A 25201-nucleotide genomic window follows, 5' to 3' on the forward strand; every position below is an offset into this window, starting at 1 on the left:
AAGTCGGCCGGGTTCGCATTATTGAAGTAGGAGGTTGAGATAAGGGACTCTTGGCTTTTCTCAAGCTCGTCCGATGTTGATGCAGCAGCCATTGGGTTTTGGCCATGGTCACTTGAGCCGTACCGAGGCTTAATATCCGTACAAATACTGCGGAAGGAACTTGCGCAAGGTATCCGTACATACATAGTACGTGCTGATGCTGCATGGGGCGCGGCATGCCGTGGCCCGGGTTCTGGTGGTCGCTTAAGAGATATTCCTGCGAGATTTCGAGATTCGTATACCCGCGTCGGTCGGGTGTCTGGTCTTGGCTCTCTCTCGACTGCGCGCATGGCCGCAGGTAAGGTTGGGCTGGGATTCAGCTTGTCAAGCAGGCCGTCGCAGGCTGCCGGGATCTCATGCTGTTGGGGAGGTGATTTGAGAGGCTGGCCAAGTCATGGGGTTCTTGTTACGGGCGTATGAAGGCGTTGGATATTGGTCCCAAGGCATCACCTAGTCTCAGGGCTGTCGTGGCCACCTTACCTAGGTAGACCTATGTCTTGACCTGCCTGGCTGGCTGGCCTTCCCTTCTCGAGTCGACCCTGACCTGACCTGAAGTGAGCCGACAACCTCGGAGCTCGCCCCGGCGCGACGAGACGGTGTTTGCTGTTTCCTGGCGGCGGGCGTTGTTTCCAACAGCTTTGCAGGGTCCGGAGCTGTGGGCGACCACTCTGAGTCAAGCAAGTCACCCTACCTACCTAGGTTAGGTAAGTACGCAGTAGGTGCTCCGTACTAAGGTACGGAAGCCCTTTGAAAGGCTTGTGGGGACCAGCCGCTGCTCCCGAAGAAACAGAGCGGCCACCAGGATCGAATCCAGGATGCTTCCCGCGTACCTATGGACGGACACTGTGCCTGCGAATGGGAACCCCTCCATTGCTCGCCCCGCCTGAACTAAATGGAAGCTGGCCCGGCGCGCTTTTTGTCAAAGGGCAGAACCTAGGTAGGCTGGTAAGTAGGTAGCTTCATGGTGCTGCTAGTCAAGCTTCTTCATCTTCTCCTGGCCTCGATTCGATAAAGTATCGTAGTTGAGATGTCTGCTTCGATCGGGCCTCCCCCTCTACTAAGGCACCTTGGATACCTTACCTAGACATTGAAAGGAAGCTCGGAAATCTTGAGACTTTTTTGACTTTGTCCGAATCTCACGCGGACTCAAGCTCGATGCTGCAGCTGCTCCCTACTCTACTGCATTACGAATACCTACATTCCCATACCCCCCTCCCCTCTTGACTCCCTCCTCACAAAGTATCTTAAGGTAAGGTACCTGAGGTAACTGTAGATGAACTCTCTAAATAATAGAGCAAGAATTCCCGCTGCGGCTTTTTACCGCCTTTTCTGACCAACATAATAATTTTCCTCTCCCTCTCTGCTCTCTGCTCTCACTCACCTACCATCCCATTCGGGCCTGCATGCTGAACGTGGTGGACCGGTACCAAAAACCAGGATCAGTACGGATACACCGCACCTGGCCCTGAGTTGACCGCTGGGCGGACGCAGCAGTTGGAGTCCAAGTCAGGGTCGAGACCAACGCCTCCTCCACGGCCTGCGCCTTTCGAGCGAACCCCGCCGCCACCATAGCCTAGCAGAGAGCCAAGCAGAGCCCAGTACCGGCGCCAGACATAAATACAAATCACTCTGGCGTCTTCTTCGTGCCTCTGTCGACTCAAAGGGCCACGGGAGTTACAGACCATCTCAGTAGCCCTACGCTTTACCCGGTGGCCAGATCGATAGGCTTGCCGCCGTTCCGCCCCGACATATCCATCTCTCTCAGCTACGTACGTCTGTCTACGTCTACATCTACAAACCCTGGGTACGGTACATCGCCCAGATTTGCGCTTCGTTGCATTGCGTGGTTGCTGCGTGGGAACGCCGATGATCCCGAAAAAGCAACGACCTCGGAGCCCTTGTCACCGCAGCCAGGCCAGAAGGAAGACGACCTACTAACAAACCAACCTCTGCTCTGCTCTGCTCTGCTCTGATCAGTTCTGTTTCCAGCCAGTGCCTTGGCCCAGCCTACCGAAAAGACAGGCGGAATCCGCTCCTTGATCGAATTTCAACGAGTCGCATACGGAAATCGACCAAAGCCACCCTTTCGTAGTTCGCATTCCTCGCCTCCTCCTAGCGGACTGGATTCAACTTGATCCGAACAGCGGCCTGCTTCTGCTTCTGCTTCTGCTTCTGCTTCTGCTTCTGCTTCTGCTTCTGCTGCTGAAACCCCGCGTTTCTTCCCGACTGCCTGCCCGCCGCCCGTCCTTTTGCGGCTTCTTATCGTCCATACACGACTCGACTCGACTCGACTCGACTGGTCTCGACTGCCGGGCTGGCTGTTTGTCATCCTGTTCGCTCACCCTCCTGCTGTTGCTCTCCGCTTCCGCCATATTTGTCTTAGAAGAGCGGCGGTAGCGCCTGTTCTCGTCATCTCGATTCGCGACAGCATTAGCCACCACGGACACCTTGCCTTACGCACCTGCACCTGCACCTGCACCTGAAAACCACCACACGGCCACAGCAAAAGCTCAGAAGCAAAAAAGGGTTATCTCGCCCCCGTCTCTTCGGTTTGCTGTCGGGTCTCCCTCTGTCTCTGGCTACTGCTCCGCTTCCGCCGTCATCCGTTCTCTACCTCGTCTTCATCGCCTCAGCTTTCCCTATCTACCTACTCCCACGACACACCCATCTCTCACACACACACATTCTCTCCGCCATTCCTCCAACCCCTCTTCCCCAACCGAAAAGCTCATCATTAGGTGGGCAGCTCAAAAAAAAAAGGGGAGCTTCGCTGCAACCATCCCCAGACCTAGATCAAGACGCACGACATCGTCTTCGTCTGGAGTGTGTCAAACAAATCTAAAACAGGGCGGACCAGCTTCCCTACATGACCCCGACCCTTAGCCTGCCCACGCCCTGCTCATCCCCCTCACCGCGCTGCATTGTATCCTCAGACAGCTCGGACGCCAGAATTGGGTTTCAAGTGCGGGAACAATTTCTTTCCAAATAACCATAATCGCGGTCCGGCAAACAGCGAGCGCATGATACAGCCCTCTGGATCTGGACGGCTCAATCCTCTCCCATTACACATCTCCCCCTTGCTGTGACGGCTCGCAGTCGCTGTCGTCCTACAGCCACGCATTGCCAGACGAATCGGGAGTCTGTCCGCCGCGCATCCAATCTTCCAAGGTAAGCCCTTCAGTCCATCCATCCGGTTCCTTTTCTGTCATCACTGCGAGCTGCGCCTCGAGCCGGGCGCACCTATTTGAAAAAGAGCCCACTCCCGCCATAAAATCGGGCCAAGTACCGCGCAAGACACCCTCATGACGACATGAGTCGCAACTGTTCTTCTTAAACGTGGTCGCTTGACTGCGACGCTTCTTGAACAACAAAATGACTGACTTGGGCAACATAGCTGCTTATCGCTCCCCGCCGAACCCTTCGTCGTCTCCAGCACGCAAGCAGTCGTCTGGCTCGCTATACGAGAGGGCAGCGATGGCTTCCTCCTTGTCGCCAGACCAGTATGGGAAGACGCCCCAACAACTGCCGTACAGCGGTGGCTCCGGTAACGGTGGTGGTGGTTCCGATCAGGAGAAGGGGCCCCTGAGCTCTTTGAACCTCGGTTTTCTCAAATCCTTGACGGAAAAGAGGACGACACGTGGTAGGATACCTCAAGACCAGGTGCCAGCGGTCCAGAATCTAACAATCGGGCCTTGTAGATGGCAATCCGCCCAAGAGGAGAGGGCCGAAGCCCGATAGCAAGCCGGCTCTGACCAGGAGACAAGAATTGAACCGCCAAGCGCAACGGTAAGCTACGATTGCCTCGATAAGCAATCGTCACGGGATCGCATCAGTTACTGACAGTGCGATGACAGCACGCATCGTGAGAGAAAAGAGCTTTATATCAAGGCTCTGGAAGACGAAGTGCTGAGACTAAAAGAGATCTTCAGCAATATTTCGCAAGACAAGGACAAAGTGGCCGAGGAGAACAGACAACTAAAGCAAATCCTGGCTCAAAACGGCATCCCTCTCTCGCACTACGGCGACGACATGATTAGCAACCCCAGCGCAGGGTACACGTCCAGCGCCAGTGTGTCTGGCCACAGCTACGGCCAAAACGCGTACACGCCGCCGATGACATCCACGACAGCGCCATCGGTGTCGCCCTCGTCTCACGGTCCGTCTCACTCCCACTCCCACGGTCCGCCCCCTCCCCTTCCTCAGATGATGGGCGGTCAGCAGCTGCAAAACATGCAGGAGCAGAATTCTGGCAGAAATGTGGACTTTGAGCAAGCGGGCATTGACTTCGTCTTAACGTACGATAACCACCACCCCTCGAAGGCATACCTATCACCTCCCCCGCAGTAAAAAGAAGCCGTTGTTCATGCCACCAATTCTGGTCACCGCCGGGAGTCGCGTGGTGTGAGCGATGATTATCGAAGACAAAAAAACCACAGTTACGGAAGGGCTTGCTAACGAGTGCGATTTTATCGAGGGTATGTACAGTCTCGAGAAACCCTGCATGAATCACATGCCATGGCTACTAGAGAGATCAAGCGAGATGGGCGGCGAACCCTGCGGCCACGCACTCATGGCCTCGTGCCCCCCGGCGCCTTTTCCCGAATTGACGCCCGACATCCCGTTCGGATACAGTAACGTCAACGGAGACTTGGATTCTCAGCAGAGAACGTGGGAAGTGAGCAAGGGCAGTCTTTCAGCCTTGTTGGACCTTAGCAAGAAGCTCAACCTCGATGGAGAGGTCACGCCCGTCATGGCCTGGGGCATGGTTCTCGGTCACCCCAGGTGCCATGAGCTCCGCGCCGAGGACTTCAACAAGCTCACTGACGAGCTCAAGGACAAGGTCCGATGTTACGGGTATGTGCTGGTCCCGGTATCTCTTGTTATTCTTGCATGTGAGCATTTCACTAATCTCTGCATAGCTTCGGCGCCGTGATGGAGGAGTTCGAGGTCAGGGATGCCCTGGAGAACGTCTTCTGCTCCCGACCTGAGATGATGGTCTACTAAGATCTCATTATCAAGGCACTTGAGCTGTGCCTGTGCTGGCCATGCGAGGGTGTGATGTATATAAGGGATTTAGACAATCCCAGCCTGTACTACTTATTTGATGAGATGCTCGAGCGGGAAACATGAGCGTATTCTGGGAACAACACTATTGATACCATGAATCGGTAATGAGGGCAAAGAAAATAGAAAACCAAAATCACGTATTGTTCGAAGATTCAGAGACCCTTTCTTTGTGACTGAACACCTGATAGGAAAGATCGTTACGCAGGCATCGACTAATTTATTAACTGCCCACAGACCGTGGACACACGAAGGTGGCAGACCGCTCAGGTGGTATGTAGTGGCCCCGCGTCGCGTGGAAACGAGTGGATGCCAGTGGCTGCCAGGTGTCGGAAACGCAGTGTAGTGCACGAAATTTTGCCCGCTCTGCCCCACAAAGTTCACCCCACCAAAACCAGACGTCGAAAATCGACGGCGAGAGGAGGCGCACACGGCACAGCCCAAACCCTTGAACGACTTTTCCCTCTCCAGAGCCGAATCGCTGCCCGCCGCTGCCACCCGCAACAGCGCCCTTTAATACCGACCACCCCCCGAACGCTTGTGCAGCCCATCCGAGGACGCACTCACACACACGTTCTTCATCATGGCTCAGGAAATCGACTGGGTCAAGCTCGTTGAGACTTGCCCGGCCGGCGACGGTTGGGGCCCGCCAGTCACCAGCGACACCACTCTGAATGGCGTCCCCTATGCGCCCTTCTCCAAGGGCGACAAGCTCGGTCGCATGGCCGACTGGACCTCCGAGGGCAAGGACAGAGATGGCCGTGGAGGAAGACAGCAGTACAACCGTAACTACCGTGGTAGGTGCACTCTCCGAGAACGAATGTCAAAAATATCGTCGCTAACATTCACCTACAGACCAGCAAGTCTACGGTGCTGGCCACGCCATCTCCTTCAACGCCCCTCCCGCCGAGGACGAGTCCACATTCTCCGTTGTCAGCAACACCCGCGACAGCACCAAGACAAGATACGGCCGCGGCGCCGTCTTCACCCGCGGCGGCCGTGGTCAGCGCGGAGGAGCTGCCACCACCACCCGTGGTGGCCGCCAGGCCATCAACCGCACCCAGCAGGGCGGTCGTCAGGGCTACGGCGGCGGCGGCTTCGACCGTGGCGGCAGATCCGGCGGTGGCCAGCGCGGTCGCCGTTTCGGCTGGAAGGACTACGACAAGCCTGCCCGCAACCGTGACGCCAGTATCAACATCAAGGCCGACTGGAAGCTGCTGGAGGAGATCGACTTCAACCGTCTCGCCAAGCTCAACCTGGATGCCGACGAGGGCGAGGAGATTGACGCCTACGGCTTCGTCTACGGTTACGACCGCTCCTACGACAAGCCCCCTGTTAAGGGCACTGAGCGCAGGCTTAACGCTATTGACCGTGCCGCTTACAACGTTACCACTTCTTCCGATCCTGTGATCCAGGACCTTGCCGACAAGGGCGAGGCTACCATCTTCGCTACCGACAGCATTCTGTCCATGCTCATGTGCTCTCCCCGCTCCGTCTACCCCTGGGACATCGTCATCTCCGTCCAGGGCAACAAGGTCTTCATCGACAAGCGCGACAACGCTGCTCTCGACATGGTTACCGTCAACGAGAACGCCGCCGACGCTCCTCTTGACGCCGCCGACGGCAGCAAGGATGCGCTCAACCAGCCCGGTGCCCTGGCTGAGGAGGCTACCTACATCAACCACAACTTCGCCAACCAGGTCGTCATCGAGAACGAGACGCAGAAGCTGCAGTTCCCCCACGCCAACCCCTTCTACAACTCTTCCGAGGACACCGATCCCCCCGCCAGCAAGGCCTACAAGTACCGCAAGTTCGACCTGTCCACTAACGACGAGGAGGAGAACGTCTACCTTGTCGTCCGTACCGAGGTCGACGCCGTTCAGAAGAACGCCATCAGCGGCGACGACCAGCTCGTCACCCTGCACGCGCTCAACGAGTTCGACAGCAAGGCTCAGGGCAGCGGTGGTGCTCTTGACTGGAGGACCAAGCTTGTCAGCCAGCGTGGTGCCGTCGTGGCGACTGAGATGAAGAACAACTCCTGCAAGCTCGCCAGGTGGACTGTCCAGTCCATCCTTGCCCGTGCCGATGTCATGAAGCTTGGGTATGTCTTCTTATTACCGATTTGCCCCCTTTTGTCAAAGATGTAAAACTAACAACACCAAAGTTTCGTGTCTCGCGCCAACCCCAAGTCCAATGACAAGCACGTCATCCTCGGCGTCGTCGGCTGGAAGCCCCGCGACTTTGCCAACCAGATGAACCTGTCTCTCTCCAACGGTTGGGGTATTGTCCGCACCATTGCCGACATGTGTCTTAAGCGCGAGCAGGACGGTAAGTACGTGCTCGTCAAGGACCCCAACAAGTCCATCCTCCGTCTTTACGAGGTGCCCGCCGGCAGCCTCGACGAGGACGACGAGCAGGAGGAGGCCCCTCAGGAGGAGGGTGAGGGTGACGAGGAGTAAATCTGTCAAAGAGATTACACAAAATTACGAGGGAGAGAGGGAGAGAGAGAGAGCGAGCGAGCTACGGGAATCTGAATGCTCCCATCTAACCTAACGAAATGGCGGTTGTGAAACGGGAGAAGACAAAGTTGAGGCAGTCAGTAAGAGTGACCTGGGAAGGGGAAAAGTTTTTCATCCCCCTGATCGAGACGAGTTGCCTGGATAAAGGGCTTGGCTTGCAGGTTGGTCGCCGGGTGAGCGGCCATTATGTAAAAAAGTCTTTTCGGCGGGTAGGCACGTATAGACGTCTATGGAGTAACGCATTATGGACATGGTTCGTTCCGCAATCAAGATGGAATTTTGGTGACCTTTGTAGCCTCTGGCCATGTCAGTGCCAGAGAGACCTACCTAGTATGTGTACCAGTCGTATTTGGATTGTGAGGCGGCGGCATGGGGATTATTGAGTGAAATGACTCACGCTTTTCCGTTGATTTCATGTCGGTCATTATTATTCATGAGATCTCACCCGTAGCATGACAATGTTGGTTCAAATGCTTCATCATATTTTCCCCCTGCCCATGTAATGATTTGGAATCTCTAAAATGCCCACAACGCCGGAGTCCATGACAGGATGTCGTTTCATGCCATCATTAAACCACCCAAGATTGTCCTTTTAAAACTTTTCCTTCACTTTTCTTTTGTCCAATTCCAGCTTTTTTGTTTGCTGGTATTCCCTCTCTTAAAATCTCTCCTTCATGCGCGCGGCGACTGTTCTCAGGTTGCCGTAGACCTTGGAAGGAGGCTTTCCGAGAATCAAGCTCACGATGGACTCACGGGCCATGTGGATGTTCTTGTAGGCGCCGAGGATGTGGATCTTGCTGTCGGCCAGGACGATACGGGTCTTGCTGGCGTTCTCGATGGCGACTGCGTCGGCTGTTAGTGACAGTTTCTTGGAGGACGGGTTTGCGATATGCTAGCGACATACATTTCGTCTTGCCGTCCTTGCCTGCTATGCGACCGATAGCACGGCCCTGCGCCTCATTGCCCATGACCTGCTTGACGTCTCGGATCTCGAAAGTCTCGACTATAGTAGTGTCAGCAACTGTTCTACATTGTCTCCTTTCCGCAAGAGTATTGCTTACTGTAAAGATCGTCCAGACGCAACAGCGCAATAGCATCGTCAACGTCGAAGCCCAGGGTAAAGGCCTTGACAAAGTCCTCGCCCTTCTGCAGGGCGCCGTCCTCGGTGGAGTGCTTGGATGTGCGGAGCTCGACCTGTTTCCTCCGCGGGTTCATGCGGACCTGAAGCTTGAGGTGCTCGACAAGAGGGGGGTAGACTGTGGGCGCGCACTGGTCAGACAAAGGTGATCCTGAAAGACATTGTGCGGAAACGTACTCTTGGGCCAGGCGGACTTGAGGGGGGTGAAGCGGTGAGGAGGCACCGGGACCTTACGGGTCTCTATTCTGGTGACGGGGTCCTGGAGCAACGTTTAGTGCCTGATATCAACAAGTCTTCTACGAGTATGTGGGTAGGCGCACAATGTCTCTGGCGGGCGCAAAGCGCGGGCGGTTCTCCTCGTCGACGACCATCTCGCTCTCCTCTCCGTTCTGGGGCACGCTAGGCATGATCGCATCCAGGTCTTCGGGCAGCGCAGTCGGCGCATCGAGCAGAAGCTCCTCGTCCTGCTGCTCCTCCTGGAAAGCAGCCTCAGGCGGCGGGGCGGCGATTTCCACCTGCTTGGCGGTAGGGGCGGGCATGATGGGCGGTTCGGAAGGGGAAGTTGGTGGTCGAAGATTCCTCAGGTCTTGGGATCGATCGCTGGAAATTCACAAGGACTCGAAAATGGGTACCGTTTTTTTCGGTCAGGGACTCCGGTTTGTGTGTCGGGGCGAGTCGGTCTGGCGGCGGCGGCGGGGGCAGGCGATTGTGAAGAAAAAAAGCGGCGGGCATCAACTGTAGACCGATTCGATTAAACTGCAATCCCAAATTTTTGTGTTTTTTCTTATCGATAAGCGGATAAGCAGAGACAGAGGCTTTTGGGTGAGGGGGGTCAAGGCACGGACTTGAGAAACGAAAGAGGGGACCAGAGCAGAGTGGAGACCGGTATCCGTAGTGAACTGTGTGTCACCACCATCCTTGCTCAGCATGGCATTTTTTTTTGGCAGCAATATCCATCCTGCTCTCCTGAGTCACAGCGCACGTTAATTGAGAGAGGCTGGCTGGAGTATTTTGGACTACCTACAGAAGAATTCTTAAGAGGCTTCGGGGCTTCAAGGAATAACGTTGAGGGTTTAGAAAGAACAGCCAGACAAGCCTCACCAGCACCCTAACCATTGCTTACATGAGTGGAAGCAGGGGGCCCAGGTTACGGAAGCACAGACCATGCTGCCTTTTTGACTAAATTTTTCTCTTTGCCCTGGCTCCAGCCTCCAGCAGCAGGAGGGGTGCTGGTGTGAGGTGACGCCCCATACGTCAGGTATCTTTGGAATGGGTCCAGCTGGGTTCAGCGAGCGAAAGCTGTGGTAGCGCGTCATGGATGACTTTTCACAGGCGCCTTCCCTGGCGCAGGTTTACATCTCAGTCACATCTGCATAAGCGCATGAAATGTACTAACATTTGCCGTGCCTCTCTCTCTCTCTCTTGCATCTTGTTTACAATCCAATTGTTGCAAGCCGCCCCGTCCCCCCCGCACATACCCTTCGAGGTAGATAATCGACCGACTCTTCTTCCTCATCTGCTGTCTCTCTGTTCAACCAAGAGACAGGATGAGCTGGAGACATGTCTAACACTGCGACGACTCTTCTTGGGCGTCGCTTCTGGTCCTGCGCCAGCGCATCGGCGTCGCAGACTCTGGGTCTGCAAGGGACGACTATCTTAACTGCTGCAACAAGGAACGGCTGCTTGAGGGCTACTCAGCCGGCTGCCAATCCGACTTATAAGGCGGCATCTTTCCGAAGAACCATCCACTCTGGGCGACACTCGTTTCCACGACCGAACGTCTACAATGCGCAACGAAGCTATACTGGGAGCGGACTGCTGTTGGTCGGTTTCACCACCAACGTTTCGCCCTCGCAGGCTGCGGTAGTTACATGCGCCGCCGCTACTGCCGAGTCTGCGAGTGCGGGGCTGACGAGCAAGTCGAAGCTCTACCAGCCGGGCCGACTAGCATGGCGACGAGGCATACACAACGACTCCAGGAGCGCAGCACAGAATGAGAGGAGGCATCGCAGCTCCGAAAGCGGGAAGCCCGAGGAAAAGGGCACGGCGGCCCAGCCGAAGCAGCAAAATGCTAAGGCTACAGACCAGGATAAGGCCGACACATCAGACCACGACGCGGAGTCGATTGCCTCCACCATGTCGAAATATTTGCACATACCGAAGATGCCGCACCGGCCCACTCGGGAAGAGCTTCTCGCCGCTGCCAATGGCTTCTTGGGTCGCATGAAGGTGCGCTTCAAGTGGGCGGGCATTAGAAGTATGAGGCCGTGGAATATTGATGAATGGGGTGCTTTCGTATCGTGGTTCCTGTTCGGTCACCTTGTCTGGATTCTCGTCGGTACCACGACCTTCTTCTCTCTCATCATCTTCAGTATCAACACGGTTTTTGCACAGGGTACGTTCACTGCACTGCTTATAGGCACCCCAGTCACTGATGCTCTGTTCTAGAAACTCTCGCGAAATGGGTTGGTGATTCTCTGACCGAGTCTGCTGGCGTCACGGTGGTCTTCGAGTCGGCCATCGTCCCCAAGTGGGGAGACGGCGTTATCACCTTTAGAAACGTTTTCGTATCACGACGGCCCGGACAGGTCACATCCTCAGTTAGCAAGGGTTCCTCGAAGAATGCCGCGGCTGTGGCAGCCGCCGAAAAGCACGACGAGAATGATGTTAGAGTGTTGGAAGAGGACGACGGCAACTACACGCAGTACGATGTCACTATTGCTACCGTGAACGTCACCCTGTCGTTCCTGAAATGGTGGAACGGAAAGGGTTTCCTGAAAGATGTCGAGGTCAAGGGAGTCCGAGGCGTAGTGGACCGTACCTCAGTTGTGTGGTCGGATGAGGTTGTCGATCCTCTTTCTTACCGTCACACCCACGAACCTGGCGACTTTGAGATCGATTCCTTCAAACTCGAGGATCTTCTGGTAACGGTTCACCAGCCCAACGGCTTCCGGCCATTCTCGGTCAGCATCTTCTCCTGCGAGCTACCGCAGCTCAGGAAACAGTGGCTATTCTACGACTTCCTCTCTGCAACACACATGTCTGGGTCATTTGATGGCTCTCTATTCACCATTCACCCTCGCCAGGTTCATGGCACCGTAGCTGGTGAGAACGGAGACGCTGCCAACGATGTTGGCGAGCCGTCGGCCTGGAAGAAGTTTAGCCGCCTTCGCATCGACGGCCTCAAGATTGACCACCTCAACCGAGGCGTTGAAGGTCCTTTCGGCTGGATTTATGAGGGAAATGTTGACATTGTAGCGGATGTCATGTTCCCTGCCGACCTGGACGATAGCATTACCAAGGTTATGTCAGACTTTTACGACCAACTCGAGGATGTGGTCATCTCGAACCGCATGCGCCTTCTTCAAAAGGACCTTCTTATCGACGCCGCCGCGCTTTTGGGCCCAACTCCAACATCGGGTCATCTTTCTCAGGCTGCACCAGAGGTTGTCGGGTACAGCACTCCAGAATCTCCCGAGTCACACGATGACGAGGAGCCCGAGCAAACGGACGGGGATAGGCGGTATCTGATCATGGATCTTCGCATCCACATGAATGATGTCAAGGCCGCCGTGCCCCTTTTCACGAAGGACATCTCATACATCAACCAGGCGCTTGTTCGCCCCATTGTGGCCTACATCAACGCCAAAAAGACATACATCCCCATCACTTGCCGCATAGTCAAACGCGCTAGTGACTTCGACGGCAGCTGGACCATCTTCGACTGCGGTCTGATGGATGACATGTCAGCCGAGACGTACGAGGCCTTTGCCCGCGATGTGGAAAACCAGCAAAGCCGCGTACGCCGACTCAAGAAGGTTGGCTTCTGGACGTTGAGTCTTGCTGTCCATGCCCTCTTCATGGGCATGGCCGGGAACGTCATCTAGTCCACCTCTCCTCTCATCAACTTTTGCTCCAGTCGGGGCGGGCACGGCTGTGGTAACGAGCCTCATGATTTAAAAAGAAGGGCGTTCATTTTGCATAGACGGAAATGTGTATATATAACGGCTGAGCATGTTTTCGGAGTAGAAAGGGTCGGCTCTCAAAACCCCCTTCACTCCCTCATTTTTCTTTCTGGGCGGCGAGGCGTTCCGTACGATACATGGGATACACATTTGGTAGGGGGAGAGGTAACGACAAAATAATTGATACCCCTATTTCCAACTCTTGACTCGTGTGTGCTTGCAGCTTCGCACCTACTGGCTTGCCTTTTCCGCTTCGATTGTGACTCACATCAACACTGCGCATGTCGCATTTGTGTTGAAGGTCTCGCGCATGACGCCCACGTCGTCAAACCGGGATCCGAACCATGCTCGTGCTTCCAAACATCTCTCCACCCTCCCCGCGACACCCTTGACCACCTACTTTATGCATAACGCGCGATATTGAAGCCTAGGGTGCTATCTCGACCTCCATCCAAGGATACCAAAGCTTGGTCTTCTGGGGTTCACACAGGAAATGATTGCGCCTATCACGGCGATTCAAGTTCTCTCTCTCTCTCTCTCTGCCTTTGTTTTGATAGCCATTTGACATGCATTAGAGAAGAAGGCGTATCGCTGGATGCTTGGAAAATACAGCGAACGAGGCATTAAACATTTCACACGCTTCGAGCTGAGGAAGCATGCCCAGGGTGGAGAAGACAAAATAGCCGTCGAGTGATACTAGGCCCAAAGTCTGCTTCGTCTAGAAAATGTTTGAGACTGGTGTAGCTCAAGTAGGCGGACGGAGAGGTACCTGTTCTATGCCTGGCTCTATGACTACATGCTAGCTTTATATCCGCTGGCCATACTGCGCAGAAATCTGACGGAACATGTTTCCATTTGATCAAGTATCTCATGACAATGCTGCTCTCAGAATCACAGGGAGTCTCTCTCCTGCTGGCTGTAGTCATTGCTCGTGCAATCACCGAAAAGATGGATTGCGAGATCCTTACTTGTTTGAGCATGTTCAGAACACATGAGTTAATCCCTTTACTAGGGGTTACTTGTACCAAATTCGAAGTTCAAGCCGCTTGTCTTAGCAAGCACTGGATGCCATACACTTATGACTTCGCTTCCAATCTATGTGGAATGTGTCGGGCTATGCAGGTAGTCTTGTAAATGAATCTTTGATGAATCGGATCTATCATATTTTTTTGATCTACCAAGTCCCATTATCCATCGATCATGAATCGTCGTGCTCCTGATATCATGCGAGAAACGCAGTGTAGCATGCTGACCCTAACGGAATGGAGTGCGAAGAACACCATCCATGATCTATTCAGCGTCCGCCAAAATTGACGCCATTTTTCACTACTCCGCCAACCAACATCGTCATCTTTTCTGCTTTGGCCCAATCTCCAGCGGCCCCAAACGGTTGCGATCCCTCAAGGGTCCTTGCTCCCACGTGCGAATGACGCGACGGGTTGTGCCGTGTGGACATGATCGCGTAAAATCAAGCCGCCGCCGCCGCCGCCGCCGCCAATCTCGGCACGCAGACGCGCCGAACTGTACGACACGTAGCGGGCTCGCAGGACTGTAAGGGGCCGGACGCTGGGTATGGGAGAATGATGCAACCCTGCCTGCTGCTTCACATGAAGTCGTCACTGGAGAAAGGGTTAGCATTCGGGGCATGCTGACAGCATCTCAAGAGTGCAACTTACTCTCCGAAGGCATCGTCCTCGTAGGTCTCGGTGTCAGCAGCACTGGCACGGCTAACGACAGCGGAAACCTTGGTCTTGGCAGCCTTGCTCTTCTTGTTGCCACCGGCAGCGGCCTTCTCCTCCTTCATCTTCTCGTTGCTGAGGGCAGTGAGAGCAGAGGCGATCTTCTTGATCTGCTCACTAGGGAGCTCCTTGGCCAAGCCCTTGGTGAACTCCTGCATGAAGAGACCGTAGTGAGCCTTCCTGGCGTTGTTGGCGAGGATGGGCGTCAGCGTGGTGCGGAGGTGCTCGAACTGGGTCTTGGTTTGGGGGTTGAACAGAGGCATCTGGGCGATGTTGGCCGTCTTGCTGGGATCGTTGGGGTCGATCTGGACGGCGGTGCCGGCGAGAGTGGCCTTGCGGCCGGCGGGAACTCCGATATCACCGAAAAGGTCCTCGGCGTGCTTCATGTCGGACTCCTTCTCAGTACGGCGGAGACGCTCGCGACGCTCGGCCTCGGTCTCCTCCTCTCCGGACTCGTCGTCCTCGGCGCGGCGAGCGCGCTCCTCCTTGAGCTCAGCGATGCGCTGGGTCTTGGACTTCTTGTTCTTCTTGGCCTCTTCGGCAGCCTTGGCCTTTGCCTCCTCGGCCTTCTTGGCCTTCTCGCGCTCGACCTCGGAGTCTTCGGCGGCATCCCAGGAGTCAAGGACCTACAAGAAAGCGTCAGTGTGTGCGCGCAGCGACGTTGCAGGTCGGTCGGCGAACGTACATCGTCCTCGTCTTCTTCGTCATCGAACTTTGTACGGCGGAGGGCGGCAACGGGGGCAGAGTTGGAGCTAGAGCTCTCCTCGCCGCTCTCTTCCTCGTCTACGGTTTAACCCAGTCAGCATAGCTCAAGAAGATGAGGACATGATGCTGAAGTGGGGTTGACGATCGTGACCGCGAGAACCGGTCCAGCCCGTATCATCGTGACATTTTGCCTCTGAGGATAATTTGTGTGCGTGTGCGGGACATGTAGCTACTCACCCCACTTCTTAGGAGGCATGATGTCAAATGGTATATGTGCTAGGCGCGGGGCAAGAAATCAAAAGTCGAAAGTCGACAATGGGCGACGGAAGCAGAGCTTAGAGAAGCGGGCGATTACCAGAGATGTTGGTCGAGGAGAAAAAAATCCCGTCAAGCCTGAAGTTTGGTTTTCGGAGATACAAATTGTGGACAGGAGGGGGGTCCGTGGTTGGGCAGGAAAGCAGTGAAGGGCGCCCGAGGAAGGGAAAGCCCAGCCCGGCCGAACGCGGCAGCGGGCAGCACCTAGCGGGGGAACTCGCTGGAGACCCGACGAAGTCTGAAGTATTGAGGTCACCCTGATTGACTTCCACAGGCAGCGTCTGTGATGCACGGAAATGGCACCCTTACTGCGCGCTTGCTCTCCCGTCATCTGAAGAAGATGCGCTTAGAGTCATTGTGAAGGGGGTTAATCCGTTTGGGTTGCGAAGGTACGCTCAGGAAAACCGAGGCTGCATGGAATAGGAAGCCATAGAACGGAGGCCTTCATGATCATAAGGGTACCTTAAGACGGAGGCGCTGAAGGATGCTTTGCGTTCATAAAATCACCATGACATCTCTCGTCAAGTCATAGCCTAACTGACTGATAAAGATAAGAATCAAGACGTCGTCGGCAGTTTCATCATGGAATACTTTGCACAACTCATGGTAGAGACAGTGTAAGCCAGTCGCGGCCGAAAGGCGAAGGTGGGATGTTCTACCCCGCCATCCCTAGATTCGGGCCGTGGGCTGCATACCTTAGGTAAGGCAGGTAGCAAGGTAGCTTGATGACGGGCGTCACGCCTCACCGAGTTTGGCCTCATCGGCCTCATTGGCCTCAGTGGCCTCAGTGGCCTCAGTGGCCTCAAGTGGCCCTTGCCTCTTCATGTCGCTCCGGGCAGAGAACTTTGCTGCTGGAACCTCAGTCTTCCTTCCGTCTCAGGCACCTTGTTGGTGTTTGCGCGCAGTGACTCACCCAGCAAGTGACCCCGCGCCTGTTGCCTGTTGAAAAAATTCACCTGGAGAGCTTCCGGTACGTACCTTTTACTGATCCGTGACCCACCATGGAAAACACATATAAACCCCAGCTCGTGCCCCGGGTCTTGCCCGATTCTCTTTCTTTCTTCTTCATCCGAGTGCAAGGGCTTTACGCGTATCAGTGAGGATTCGTCCGAGATCGTGTTTTTGCTAGTTGAAAACTATAACTATGACCACTCCTAGTCGGCCTAGGCTGGCTAGGGAATTTTTGAACACCCAAAGCTTCCTGAGAAGGATTTCTTTTGCTTTCATTGCTTGCGGTCCCTGGTGGACCGTGGTGAAGAAGGTAGACCTGATGATGATGCCAAGAGGCGCTCCAATCGGGATGTCCCGTGAACACCGATGTTTGCTTGTCATCTTTCTCATGAGGACGATCCAAGAGGCTGTAGATCAGGATAATTCGCATTTCCGCAAACTCAACACTTGGTCAGATAAAGCTGCGGTCAGGCTGCGGCTGGGCAGCCAGGCGCCTTAGTGATCAATATTCGCAAAGAAGGCAGCCCCGGTGAAATGTGACTCGAAATCTCAAATATCTTCCTAGATACTCAACCCAGCACCTGAATTCACCACGACCATGTCGTAGCCTGGCAGCTGAGGCACCGATGGATCACGGCCATCCATTCGCATGACGAACGAACCTGAGGCGATCAGAGCCGCAGCCGCCTTCTCCCGATCCCTCCTAAATGGTCCTGCCCAAAACAGCCTCAAATTTGCCAACGTGACTAGCAAAACGTTTTCTCGTCCGTGTCTCCGCGGACCGTAGGGCGTTGGGCAACAGGATAATTGGGGTTCACCAAGAGAGCCCCCTATCTGAGGCAGTTTCGTGCTCCAATTACCTTTCCCCATGCCCCTCCGGATCCTGGTCCCAGCCTGTCATCTCGAATTTGGCCTTGAAAGATGCCATTTCTAGAACGGTCACATGGCCGGCCTCGATCCTCCGGGGCGGCGGCGGAGAAGACGGCGGCGGACGGGTGTCCCGCTCTGGAGCCTTTTCTCCATCAACAAGTCGGGATTTGAAATTCGTAAACAAGCTCAGTGGGGATTCGCGGTAAACATCGCCGTTCACATCTGCACCTCCCCGTAAAAGGAGAAGATTTTTTCTCGATTTCATGACTCAAACAGCAGCAGCTTCGGAGAGAGAATTTTGTTCCTGTTTGACATCATCAAAGCCACGGTAACACACGGAGAGGTCGGCGATTACCACAGCGAGCCCACTCAATGACTTCAAGGGCAAACCCAATAACATCAACTTGTTTGCCAAGTGAACGCCTTACCATCGGAGACGCGCCCTATACTACCGGCTCAACTCTATTCTTGGGGATAGATAATGCAGGTGGCTCTCCAACGTCAGCAGCGGCATCAAATGCATGCCTTTACCTCCGTGCGGAAACAATTGTCGCTGAGAAAACGTCCGTATCCGTGAGTGCATTCTGGCGACTGCGGCGGAATCCATCCAATCACAGCCCGACGAAAAAGGAGCGGAGTGCTCAGCCATCGTTCTCAGCGTCCCCAGCGTCTCATCCCGAGAGCTCCCGACAGACGCCGTCCAGCTGATCCCCGCCAGCGGGCTTTGCCTGCTGGCCCCCCGTGCCCCCCCACCTACCAGAACCAGTATTGCCCACCCGAATGATCGGATATCGGAGACGTCACAACCGTCAACCTGGTCAACCACAGCGCTGGTAATGTAAGCTGTACGCAACAAGGCATCGAGGCTAATCTAGCCGGCGTACTCTCGGCGACTTAGCCTCAGCTTTGACACGGGGGACAGCTCCCGCCGGTGTCACGGGCACGCCTGCGACCTGAGGCATTGCAAACAGTAGAATTCTTCCTCGTCTTTGACCCGGTCTGTATTCGTAGGCTTGAGTAATCCGCCCCCGTTACCGTTGTCTTCCTTGCGCATTGTGTTTGTGTATCCATCCCATGGGTCTGACAGCCGAAACCGCTACCACCACTGCCGCCGCCGACTTGCCTTGAAGATGTGATATATATAAGAGTCAGAGGCCGTGAGCCTCCTCAGGCACTCTTCCCATGTACTCACAGCATCATCGATACAACATCACAACAATACCTGAAGACTCATACGACACCAAGTCAACCAGCATCTACAATATCATTACCCATGCTTTCATCAAGAGCATCAACCAAACTTTGCGCGCCTAGAACCGGCGCAGCCCAGCTCGTCCGGGCAGCAGCAACCACGTACAAAATCGGCGCCTCCTCCTCGCACACCCTCTACTACCCAGCAAGCCTTCGAATCCAGCAGCAGCAGCAGCAGCACAGCAACTTCTCGACGACGCCCGCCGCCCAGCTCCGGGACTTCTTCCCCGCCAAGGAGACGGAGCACATCCGTACGACTGCGCCGGCATGGCCGCACCCGGGGTACACGGAGCAACAGATGCGGGACATCATCCCGGATCACCGCGTCCCGCGCACCGTCGGCGACTGGGCCGCGTGGAAGTTTGTCCGTCTGGCGAGGTGGTGCATGGACAGGGCCACGGGCCTGGGCGCGGACCAGCAGGTCGATAAGAAGAACCCGACCACGGCGTTGACTGCCGACAAACCGCTCACTGAGGCCCAATGGCTGGTGCGTTTCATCTTCCTCGAGAGCATTGCCGGAGGTAAGCCCTCAAAATAGTTCCACCCTTGTTCTTTGCATGTTAGCAGGAAGAGGTCACTAACACGTTACTCAAGTCCCGGGCATGGTCGCCGGCATGCTTCGTCATCTTGGTAGCCTGCGGCGCATGAAGCGCGACAATGGCTGGATTGAAACGCTTCTGGAAGAGAGGTATGTAGACGCGGCTCGAAGGATGTTCTCTCGGTGCAGTCAGATATGCTAACATGGTTCCGGCTTAGCTTCAACGAGCGCATGCATCTCTTGACCTTTATGAAGATGTCAGAGCCGGGCTGGTTCATGAAGACCATGATCCTCGGCGCCCAAGGTGTCTTCTTCAACGGCATGTTCCTGTCATACCTGGTCTCGCCCAAGATCACCCACCGTTTCGTCGGGTATCTCGAGGAGGAGGCCGTCCACACGTACACCAGGTGTATCCACGAGATCGACCAGGGCCTGCTGCCCAAGTGGTCCGACCCCAAGTTCGAGATTCCCGACATTGCGGTGCAGTACTGGAAGATTCCAGAGGGGCACAGGACGATGAAGGATCTGATCATGTACATCAGAGCTGATGGTATGTGTTATCAAGCAGAAGTTCATAGGGAGAAAGCATTTACTGATATCAACTGCAGAGGCTGTCCATCGTGGCGTTAACCACACCCTGAGTAACCTCAACCAGAAGGACGACCCGAACCCCTTCGTCAGCGAATACAAGGACGGCGAGAAGCCCAACGCCGCGTTGAAGGCTCAGGGTTTCGAGCGGGAGGAGGTCATCTGAGGATGTCCTGACTGTACAACAAAATCACCTTTCCTTTGTTTGGCAAGTGTAGATCCGGGATAGAGACCAGGCATCTCTGTTCCTTTGGGATTTGCGAATTATAGACGACAAGACCGATGATACCATTAGAAGAAGAGGGGTTGTCCGGCGCAACGGCGTTATTGGGGGATAGGGCAGTCCCCCCTCATTGTACAATATTGGGAGCAAGACATCGGTCTTTGGACTTGTTGGAATGCAATTTTCTTCAACACTCCGAAACTAGTTCCTTTGCTGGACTTTGACCAACACCACTGGGGGTACGACTGAGCGAGATCCAGTCAGCTTCTTGCCGTCAGAGTGGACCCAACCTGGGCGGTCGAATCGAGATATCCGGTGTATCCATCTCCTGGCAGATCGTGGGACACTGCTGTGGTACAGACTAAGCCACTGTGCGAGGGAGAGACGAGAAGGGAACAACATCGAGACAAGACGAAAGTGCCGGGCGCCTGCCGCTGCATGCCATCAGTCAGTGTGACGATTCGGGCGACGAATGTTTCGGTGTTCGTGGGGGATTTCAGCTCTTCTCCAGAATGATCGACGAGCACAGCCACCCAAGGGCACGATCCCTGTGGACGAAGCCGCCTCATCTTTGGATGAACGATATGTAGTCAGACGAAGAACCAACCCCAGCGCTTTTGCAGCTTATGGCTGCCTAAAGTCTCGCTCGGAGTGGTCTGATGAACTGAAAAGTATGGAATCCAAAAGACGCCATCCACACGTGGGCAAAAGTAAAAGCAAGTGCCAATGCTGCTGCGCCGAGATGGCCGGAAAGACACGTCTGCGAGACACGTCGTCGTCGTCATCGTCGTCTTTCCTAGCTTGACCTGACGTGTTTGAACCACATGCCATTCCCAGGCGTGCGGTCCGGTTCGTATTCCCGAATGTTTTCTAAAAATGGAGTTTGAGCAGGCGGGGGAAATGGCTCGAGGCCCGCCCCGGCATGGGATGGAACCCGACCTCTCGCCGATGTGGAGAATCTAGAAGCCCGCGGAGGAAGGCAGTTCACAGACGTCGGTTGTCCTGAAACGTCCCTCGTACCTTTTCTCGAATAAGCTTCTTCCTGCCGCGTTGTGGATTTTTCGATGGCAGATGCTTGATGTCATTTCGGGGCAGGTCTGGTATTGGGGGCCACGAAGCTTGGGTGGCTGTGTCAGACGCTATTCCGCGTCCTGCAGCGCTCCATCTGCTGCAACAGCTTTGCAATTGGCTGGCTGGGATGCAGGTGTCGAGCAGCATGAACAGTCTGGCGTGTATCGTGGGAGATGTTGGGCGAGACACTCAGGGGTTGAGAATCACGAGCGAACGACAATGTCGATACCAGGGCTGCTGGTGGCCGTTGTCGTGATTCTGGCAAAGAGGGGGGGCCCTGTTTCGAAACGAATTGCGCCTCATTTGGTCTCCTTCCGAGAAGTGTCATTGGAAATCCGGGGCCGCCAAATGTTGCCAGCAATGGAGGGATAGCGGATGATTCAGGTGGGCGATCGCATCCGAACAAGCTGGGTGAGATGTGACGCTGATGTAGATTTGAGGGGTGAGGTTCATGTTGAATCTGATGTTCGCCCCAATGCTATGCACTTGGACGCGGGAAGGTGAGACTTGTGCCTGTCGATAGTAAACCGGCGGCTCAGCCTAGTGAGGCGACAGTGCCGGCGATTTGCAGCGGCTGTCAAACGATAAGATGGATGAAGCAGGGCTGATTGGACAGACGTCACCGAAGCCGAGCTGAGGTACCTTACTCGGTAGGTACCAGCGGACTCTGTATGTGTTAGACGAGGACGGACTCGAACTCGGCGTTGCGACCTGTATCAGTATCTGGGAGGAACATGCATATGCCGGACTTGCACAGGGCTACATGGAGACGAGTAGGATTGCTTTGCAAGTCGCTATGCCATCTCGCTTGCTCGCGAATCGGCCTGTCTGATGAGGGCAACGGCGATGACAAAGTGTCAGCATCTTCTTCCTGCGCGCGTAGACTACCATTTCGAGAGTCCGACACCCCATGAGCAAACCACATTTGGTGGCCCTCTCTCGTCACCATTAATTCGGTGCTTATTCTAAGCAGAGAAACCCGAGACCTTCGGACAGCCAACGGTTGTTAGTGGTGTCATATTTTTGATGAGGCCAGTCGTTTGGCTGTCCACTCTCATCTCATGCTGACGCGAATCACAGCTTCAAGTGGGCTCTTTCGTCTGTGTCAGGTCGTCTAATCAACTGGATACTGGAGGTGGAAAGTGGATGAACCAGGCCTGTCAATACCTACGGGCGTCAAGGTCTAGACGGGGCGACGACCTGTGACACTGACAGACCGATGACAGGCGGTTGGAATTTTGGCGGTATTGCGGCGCGCACGGAATGATGACGGACCAGGCCAAGAGATGAAGACTGAACAGTGAACAGCGCCGGAAGTCAATACTGGCGCACAGGGGAGGGTGGGAAGGATGGGAAAATGCAGGGCAAACGCGAAAGCCATGGATCAGTGAGAGGGTGGGAAGGATGGGAATGGGAATGGGAATGGATGGATGGGGTCACGGTGCCGTCGGCGTGTGCTCTGCTCTGCTCTGCTCTGCGGCACGGAACTGTGAAGGAAGGTGGTGGGAAACCAGATGCCAAGACCAAGCGAGGAACAGCGTAATTTCAAATTATCGGGTCTGGTCAAGCAGTCAGCGCGCGCTGGCTGGGCGGTGGACACGGACGGGGGAAACACGAACCCACCTCAAGGCAGACTTGGAGAAGCAAAAAAAAAAACGCCTAACCTAACACTTTCAGTTACAAGTTGCTAGGTATTCGTGCCATTGCCAGAAACCTTCCCCTGGCTTGGCCAGGCACCTACAGAGTACTTGCGGACACCAACCAACCATACCTCCTCATCTTACAGAGTAGGTTATTAGGTACTTACCAAACAGATCTCCAGACATAGGTACATGCCTGCCCAAGCAGAAACACACTCACTCGTAGGACCAGCAAGTCGAGATTCCATTGGCCGTGGAACGGACCACCAGCCAGAGGCCGGCTGATGGGGAGACAACCACGGTCTGGGATAGACAGCAATATGAACTGTCAGAAGAGTAATATGGAAATGATCCAGTCTGGACACTCTGGGACCTAGCGCGCCTTACCTGGGTTAAGGTCAGCAAGGTGGTGAGCTGTATAAGCTGTACAGGAATAGACCTAGGTCATATATTCGCATATACTCAGCGTACAGGCATGACATAACAGTAATGAAATGGATGGGTTTGTACGAATAAGGATGCGGATCGACGCTTGGATCACCGAGTCTACACCACCTACGGCCAACAAGCCGCACAATTCTACTGTACGGACGGGATGTCCGTTCTCGTGAGGACAGGAAGCAATGATCCGCCTCCTGTGAATCCATTTCCCCGTGCTCGGTACCAGCAACCACACCCTGGTGTGACCCGGCCACACCTTGGAAGTGATGGCATTATCTTGAATATGTTCATGTTCGAAACAGGACCCCTATTTGGCCCCTCTTGCACCGGACTGTTTCCCGCCCGTTTCTCATGGTCTAAACTGAAAGAAGGGCGAAATATCATGCGCCAGGGAGCCAGTGTGTAATTAAGAAATTGTAAAGTGGAAGTGTGTTTATTAGCCCACATGCCCGCGACGCCGACCACCAAATAACCAAGCTACCTACCTAGGTAGGTCAAGCAGCAGCAAGCTCACCTAACCCCCCCGATCCCCGACCTCCGACGCCGCCGCCGACCGGCACAGCTGATTACCGCGCCGTCGCGAGTCACAAGCTTGCTCCAGGGTGTATCTGCTTCCCACGGACACCCCAGTCCAAAGTGAAGTGTCGTTCAATCGGCCGCCACGGCTGCATGGCTGTTGGCGCCCTCCGTCCCGTGCTCCCACGAATATCAGCACAGAAACGCCATCTACTTTTCGCAAATCCCACTAATTGGCATCACCCCCGTTGTGGACATCACATCATCATCAAACCGTTTGTTCTCTTAGCAGCCATAACGAGCGCTACTAAAAGGTTGACCAACCGGACACAAACAACCAGCAGCAGCAGCAGCAGCAGCAGCAGCAGCAGCATCGTCATCCGACAGCAGGACGTCGGGGCCAAGGTGGCAAGCAAACGCACGCAACGCACGCCCACAATTGAGAGCAGTGCAAAGCAACAGCAGAGAGAGCTACGATAGCTTCGACGACAATTCGCCTAGCTGTCGCGTCCTGATCCCTGCCGGCCCCGAAAGAACAAGAAAAGGATATTTTTGGATTTACGGTTCTAGGCTTGCAGCATAGCATCGCTTCTCGCTCGCTTCGCTCGCCGCTCCACGCAGACAGACACGCGGCCGGTACAGCTCCTCTTTGAACACCAAGGACGACAACCAACCGAGTACCAGACGTAAAGCGGCCGTAGCAGCAGAGGATCAGAAGCCGAGACGCAGAGCTGCAGCCAAAGCAACAGCACAGCAAAGCAAAAGCAGCCCGGCGCATTCCAGTCAGTAGAACGGGCAGTCGGAGCGCGCCGTTGCAGAGAGCAGGGCAGAGAGCGGTGCTACGTGAACAGACAAGCAAGCACGCACAACTTGGCCGCCCCCAACCCAACCCCAACCCCAACGCCAGGTACCTGCCGCCGAAGGTACGATACTCACTGCAGCTGGGAACTGGACACACAAAAAAAGGTACCCAATCGAGGTGCCAAAGTCAGGCACAACTGTCAGGTAGTGCGTCTGCCAGGCACTGAGTGACTTACCAAAGGCGCCGGTCGACAGATCCATCCTCAAACGTGCACAGCCTTGTGGGCACCACCCAGATTGGGCCGCCCAGGTGGATCCCCTCCAGCCAACCACGTCGCCTGTCAGTCTCCAGCACTGTGAGGTACCTTACCTTACCGCGCATAGCACCTGCCTCTCCACTCGCGTCTCTGTCTCCCAGACCCTGGTCGCACCCCTCCACTGTCCTCCTCCCTCACCCCTCTCCTCTCCTCCTCCTCCCCCCCTTCCCCTCCCAATCAAGTTCCCCCCCAGGTGCCCGCTGCAAACTGGGACCCGACCGACACACCTCAGACCCCAAATTACCGCTAGAAGTGACTGCGAGGTTCTCTGTCCCTCTGTCTCTCTCAGTCGGTCCCGCCAGTCCTGAGTCTGATCCTGAGAGTCTGAGTCTGAGTCCTCCAGCTGTCCAGTCCGGTCCCGCGGTCTCTGGCCCGCCCACAGAACAGGACAGGAATCCAAGTCCCTCGCTTCCCCATCTCAACTCCCCTTGGCACGCTGGTACCTACCTACCTTACCTACTGCGTACCTACTTGCCTTACTTACCTCATTACCACCGCTTACCGCACACA

At 55.1% G+C, this 25201-nt stretch overlaps 7 protein-coding genes across 7 annotated transcripts; 5 read left to right on the forward strand and 2 right to left on the reverse strand.

Moving 5' to 3' along the window:
- Nucleotides 1-3411: 3411 nt before the first annotated feature.
- On the forward strand, nt 3412-4386 carry pap1 (AP-1-like transcription factor; the record flags this gene model as incomplete). Its single annotated transcript, XM_036641379.1, has 3 exons — nt 3412-3679; nt 3738-3825; nt 3894-4386. The coding sequence occupies 3 exons, from the start codon at nt 3412-3414 to the stop codon at nt 4384-4386; spliced, it is 849 nt and encodes a 282-aa protein (XP_036492757.1).
- Nucleotides 4387-4609: 223 nt separating this feature from the next.
- On the forward strand, nt 4610-5043 carry CGCS363_v009531 (uncharacterized protein; the record flags this gene model as incomplete). The annotated part of the gene is made up of 2 exons (XM_036641380.1): nt 4610-4893; nt 4959-5043. 2 exons carry the CDS (start codon nt 4610-4612, stop codon nt 5041-5043), a joined length of 369 nt encoding a protein of 122 aa, XP_036492756.1.
- Nucleotides 5044-5686: 643 nt separating this feature from the next.
- CGCS363_v009532 (Eukaryotic translation initiation factor 3 subunit D) lies at nt 5687-7562 on the forward strand (the record flags this gene model as incomplete). Its single annotated transcript, XM_036641381.1, has 3 exons — nt 5687-5900; nt 5959-7204; nt 7268-7562. 3 exons carry the CDS (start codon nt 5687-5689, stop codon nt 7560-7562), a joined length of 1755 nt encoding a protein of 584 aa, XP_036492759.1.
- Nucleotides 7563-8280: 718 nt separating this feature from the next.
- On the reverse strand, nt 8281-9299 carry PNO1 (Pre-rRNA-processing protein PNO1; the record flags this gene model as incomplete). The annotated part of the gene is made up of 5 exons (XM_036641382.1): nt 8281-8465; nt 8527-8625; nt 8684-8878; nt 8938-9019; nt 9081-9299. 5 exons carry the CDS (start codon nt 9297-9299, stop codon nt 8281-8283), a joined length of 780 nt encoding a protein of 259 aa, XP_036492758.1.
- Nucleotides 9300-10320: 1021 nt separating this feature from the next.
- On the forward strand, nt 10321-12647 carry MDM31 (Mitochondrial distribution and morphology protein 31; the record flags this gene model as incomplete). Its single annotated transcript, XM_036641383.1, has 2 exons — nt 10321-11155; nt 11209-12647. 2 exons carry the CDS (start codon nt 10321-10323, stop codon nt 12645-12647), a joined length of 2274 nt encoding a protein of 757 aa, XP_036492761.1.
- Nucleotides 12648-14328: 1681 nt separating this feature from the next.
- HCR1 (Eukaryotic translation initiation factor 3 subunit J) lies at nt 14329-15425 on the reverse strand (the record flags this gene model as incomplete). Its single annotated transcript, XM_036641384.1, has 4 exons — nt 14329-14344; nt 14402-15090; nt 15150-15247; nt 15407-15425. 4 exons carry the CDS (start codon nt 15423-15425, stop codon nt 14329-14331), a joined length of 822 nt encoding a protein of 273 aa, XP_036492760.1.
- Nucleotides 15426-18578: 3153 nt separating this feature from the next.
- Nucleotides 18579-19848, forward strand: CGCS363_v009536 (Alternative oxidase; the record flags this gene model as incomplete). The annotated part of the gene is made up of 4 exons (XM_036641385.1): nt 18579-19077; nt 19151-19244; nt 19313-19644; nt 19703-19848. The coding sequence occupies 4 exons, from the start codon at nt 18579-18581 to the stop codon at nt 19846-19848; spliced, it is 1071 nt and encodes a 356-aa protein (XP_036492763.1).
- Between the last annotated feature and the right edge of the window lie 5353 nt (nt 19849-25201).

This window comes from Colletotrichum siamense (genome assembly GCF_013390195.1).
Source record: "Colletotrichum siamense strain Cg363 chromosome Unknown KSG_Cg363_contig06, whole genome shotgun sequence".
Lineage (NCBI taxonomy): Eukaryota > Fungi > Ascomycota > Sordariomycetes > Glomerellales > Glomerellaceae > Colletotrichum > Colletotrichum siamense.